Raw genomic sequence first — 4838 nt, forward strand, 5'->3', positions numbered from 1 at the left:
ACCAGCCTACGACTATCAAGATCACAGGGAGGCCTGCATGAACCAGCCTGGGAGTATCAAGGTCACAGGGAGGCCTGCATGAACCAGCCTGGGAGTATCAAGCACAGGGAGGCCTGCACAAATAAACCTGGGAAGCCACATTCCCACTCAGGTCACATCATTTTTCTATTAAGGAACTTATTTATAAGTCATCTAATAGAGATGCAGCCTTGCTTATAAGCAATTTTCATGGATAATTTGTAATATAAACCTTAAAGAGACCATGTCATCGATCATACCACCAAGTGCACAATCCTGCCTTCCGCACTTACCAAGTACCTTTCCGAGGACACACTAACTAAGATGAGGTCGTCCCCGACACGCACTTTTTCTCCTTCTGATCGCTGCTTGGAGGCAGGATGTATCGTCCACCAGCAAGCCTCGCCTGCAGAGGGGGATACGTACACAGGGCAGTGTCTCTTAGTGAAAATTGACTTTATCTGCCAGTGACTCCATTCACACAGCTTTTCGACACATGCAATTTAATGCCAATTTATCTTTTACACCATGCAAATCCAAAGAATTAAACCCTATTAGCTTAGGAGAAGACAGGCTGAGAGGCGAAAATTCTTCTCATAGAAACTGGTATGACATTTTGGAAAGCTTGGTAACATTTTCCCCCACAAAGAAGTGCTTGGACATAGAAAGGATGTGTATTTATACTCACCTAAGACTAAACTCACTACTCATGCTGATTTGATTTCATTCTTTATACAATCACATCAGTACACTGTTCACATTGCTCTCTGTAAAAACATCTAGGTTTTTGCCACTTAATTTTCAAAAGGACTTGGGTTTTCGTGATGTGATAATTGAATTATAACAATTGTTTTTAAAAATCTGACCGGGTGCCATGGCTCAATGCCTGTAATCCCAGCACTTTGGGAGGCCAAGATGGGAGGATCGTTTAATGTCAGGAGTTCAACATAGCAAGGCCCTGTCCCCATAAAAATCTCAAAACTTAGGCATTGTGGTCTGCACCTGTGGTCCCAACTACTTGGGTGGTTGAGGCCGAAGAACCATTTAAGACAACAGTATAGTGGGCAGCTCCTATGGCTCAAGGAGTAGGGTGCTGGCCTCATATGCCAGCGGTGGCAGGTTCAAACCCAGCTCTGGCCAAAAACTGCAAAAAAAAAAAAAAAAAGACAAGAGTATAATACTGTAGTAAGCTGTGATCATACCCCGGGACACCAGTCTTGGCAACAGAAGGAAATCTCATCTCTTAAAAATTAATTTAAAAACCCTCAGTACTGTTTTTGGATGTTGGTTTAAAAAAAGGATACAAAGTGTTGTCATCTAAAATTTTATCAGTTTGTCCCTTTTTTGCCTTTCTTTATGTTGTTACTCTAAAATGTGGTGGTTTCTACTAATCTAAGGGCAAGGTCCTGGACAACCCTACTACAGAAGGATCTGTTATAAAAGGGCTATGTCTATGTTAAATCAATAATTTCTTCTAGAAAAAATCAAGCATAAGCCTCAGGGCCTGTGTATCTATTCTTCCTTTTTCAGTCCCATTACCTAAGATACAAGCTTAAGCAAACAGTTCTTCAATCTGTTCATAGTTCCTCGTAAAACCTTAATGTAATTGCTGTCCAAAAATGAGACTAATGTTTTAGTTCTATTGCAATCTAATATTTATCATGCTTTTCCTTTACTCAGCTTTCTTACTTTTCTACAACACTTTTTTTTTTTTGAGACAGTCTTATTTTGTCAGCCACAGTGGAGTGCTGTGACATCACAGCTCACAGCAACTTCAAACTCTTGGGATCTAGCAATCCTCTTGCTTCAGCCTCCCAAGTAGCTGGGACTACAGGTACCCACCACAACGCCAGGCTAGTTTTACTATTTTTAGTAGAGATGGGGTCTCACTCTTGCTTTGGTCTCGAACTCCTGAGCTCAGGCAATCTACTGCCTTGGCTTCTCAGAGTGTAAAGATTACAGGCATGAGCCACTACACCTGGCCTATGAAAAAATTATTTAGATTGGTAAATATAGCTTTATTTTTATTACTATGTTGATCATGAAAGATACAGAGATTATGGAAAAATATTTTAAGCAGGGAAGAGGGTGAGAGGATACCTTATTTTCCATCCCTAAAAAACCAACTAAATGAAAGTCAAACTATTTCCTTCCATTCTTTTTTCTACTGGGTCTTTTGTTTACTTTCTTAATACAAAAGTCATGTATTTTCATCATTTACGATAAAAACAGCACAACTGTGCAGAGGTATGTAAAGTCAAAGTAAAGTCCTCTGAGCATTGAGAATAAGAACTAAAGCCTTGTGACTCTCCAAAAGGAAATTGTTAATACGGTAGACCCTCCATAGTTGGCCAACTGTCTACGATGACCACCTCCTTAAACTGACCTAATGTCTATAGACTGGACATGCACCGCACGTACATATCAGCACACCAGGCCTGGTTTCTTATGTTGACCAGTTTGTTACAGTCCCCTAGATGGACAACTTACAGAGGCTCTACTACTGTGTACACGTTTATACATTTTCTGTTTCAAAAATATGGAAATGTATTCAGACAGATCCGTACCACAATGTCCTAAGGGCAGAGGAATGAAGGAGACTTTCATTTGGGCCTTTTGATTTGAATGTTGACATTGAGCATGTCACACTTTAGATTTAAAAATATTTTTATGATGAAAGAAACATGGAATAGCACTTCCTAAGCCAATCAGCACACGTTACTCTGGTGGACAGCCAGCAAATCGTGTTACGTAAGGACTGCCGTTCCATCCAAACCCACAGGAAGAACAAGGTTTGAGGCCTCGTTTAAACTCCTAACTACGTGGGGATGAGCAATGGTAACGACAGACTCTTCTTCCTTTTACTAAAGACGTTCATTAGAGAGTCGTGCATTTCTTTCCTGACTCCATGCATAAGGACATTCAGCTTGTGTATTGTATCTCTTGACTTCTTCCAACCCGATTCCCACAAGGCTCTCCGAAAGCAGCTCCCTCACAGCTCAAGGGCTCACCTGTGGTGTCCTCTTGCAAGCCCACATCGAAAGCCAGCTTATCAGTGGAAGACCGGGACGTGGACAGGCAGCACAAGTACTGTAAGACACAGATCAGCAGTCGTCACTGAGTGCGTACCATCGCAATGGTGTCTTATTCTGACACGTTATTTGGTATGCTGTACGAATCTGTTCTTAAAACCCTGGATGTTTCTGTGAAAAGCCCATTCCATGGAACAGAATAGCATTTGCCCAGCATGAATTAAAAGCAATGTTCTAAAGGAAATGTGCTGTCAGTACAAGGAGGTGAGCAACCAGGGACATGCTTGTACATCTCTCACTTCATGCGATATTCATGATCATCGGAAAAAGTACAACGTAATCCGACAGTTAGAGATCTTTCTCCCAAACAGAAATCGGAAAACTCTTCACTTTTATCTTCCAGTCTTGTTTTCACGTTATAATTTTTAACTCCTTAAAATTCATCCAGAATGGACTTTGGCATGCAACACATCACCTCATAAAACAAAGTTTTATCATGCATGCATTTCCCTAACAAAGTCTCACATCAGCATCAGTGTGTCACACTCTTCCCACATTTATATGTTTGGACCTAGAGCTTAGAATTATTTTTCAGGGCAATTCCCTTATCCCCAGCCCAACTTCAAAAACTTTCCTAAGTGTTGTAAGAATGAGGATACAAAGATACATAAACTCAAAATACATCCCCACCTTCACCAAGCAAGTGCACTGCCGGGAACAGAACACTGCAAGGAGTCCCAGCCCAGAATCACAGTTACTGCAAAGGCCAGAATTTTCTTATTTTAGCAGAGGGCCGATCTAGATAAGAGGGTGTCCATGAGGATGAAAACACAGGAGATGAACCAATTTGGGGTTAATGTGCTGGCACAGACCGAATCAGCACCATGCGGGTGTGAAATCAAATTGACCCGGAGACTCTGAATTAGTCTCCTGACTAAGCACTGGCTCCCAGGGTTATAGGAAAGAGGTTTCAAGGGTCCCCAAACCTGCTTTTAGCCAGTGCAGACAGCCTATGATGGCTCCTGAGGTTTATAGACTTTATATCTAAACTACGTTAAACATCTACCTTGATTTGGGAAAAGGCAATAACCTTATCATACCCAGAGTCTCAGGCAAAAAACAAGTAATTCCTATTAAAGTCTTCTGTAACATTTCTCAATAACATTACAATACTAGGCACTACAACTATTAATCCAGGCTTTCCCCTTTAATGTTCACGGCAACCCTGTGGGAGATACTGTAATTATTCCACTAACTGTTGATTAAGCTGCATGAGGGCAACGACTCCGTCCCACTCATTATTACATGTAGCATGTGAAAAAGGGCACGACACACAGTGGAAGCCAAATAACACTCATTGAATGAACGGAGGAAATGTTTACATGCAATGAGAAGCTTAAAGCAGCTCAGCAAAGTATCTCATCATGTGGCAAAGTGAGACTGAGCCCAGGTCTAACAATCAAGTTCAAGCTCTTTATCTATTAAGAATAGAGAGGGCGGTTTTCCTAAAACAGAACCTCATGTTTATCATTACATGCCGTGTATGTGTTTTGATTGCTATGGAAAAGGAATTCTTTCCATGAAATTTTATTGTGTGTTGTTCTATAGAAACACGTTTTTATATATTTGTCCTGTATCCAGCAACTTTATTAAAATGCTTTATTTCATGTTGCCATGTCAGCCAAAATTCCTAGAACTATTAGATAGCAACGGTGGAACAAACATATTCTTATATTTGTTTACCTATTTTTTAGTTTAGTATTTTATCAGGAATGGCTCAATATTTCA

The 4838-nt window shown here is 40.6% G+C and overlaps 1 protein-coding gene across 1 annotated transcript in view; it reads right to left on the bottom strand.

The window, feature by feature from the left end:
- Nucleotides 1–4838, bottom strand: part of RYR2 (ryanodine receptor 2) — a gene marked incomplete at its 5' end in the record, with an annotated part of 583561 nt that overhangs the window by 452114 nt on the left and 126609 nt on the right. The window contains 2 exons of the mRNA XM_023519246.1: nucleotides 312–424; nucleotides 3030–3108. Coding sequence (XP_023375014.1) covers nucleotides 312–424; nucleotides 3030–3108 — 192 coding nt within the window. The remainder of the gene's footprint in view (nucleotides 1–311; nucleotides 425–3029; nucleotides 3109–4838) is intronic.

The sequence above is a fragment of the Otolemur garnettii genome, unplaced genomic scaffold, assembly GCF_000181295.1.
Source record: "Otolemur garnettii isolate 467f Iridium unplaced genomic scaffold, OtoGar3 scaffold00165, whole genome shotgun sequence".
Classification (NCBI taxonomy): domain Eukaryota; kingdom Metazoa; phylum Chordata; class Mammalia; order Primates; family Galagidae; genus Otolemur; species Otolemur garnettii.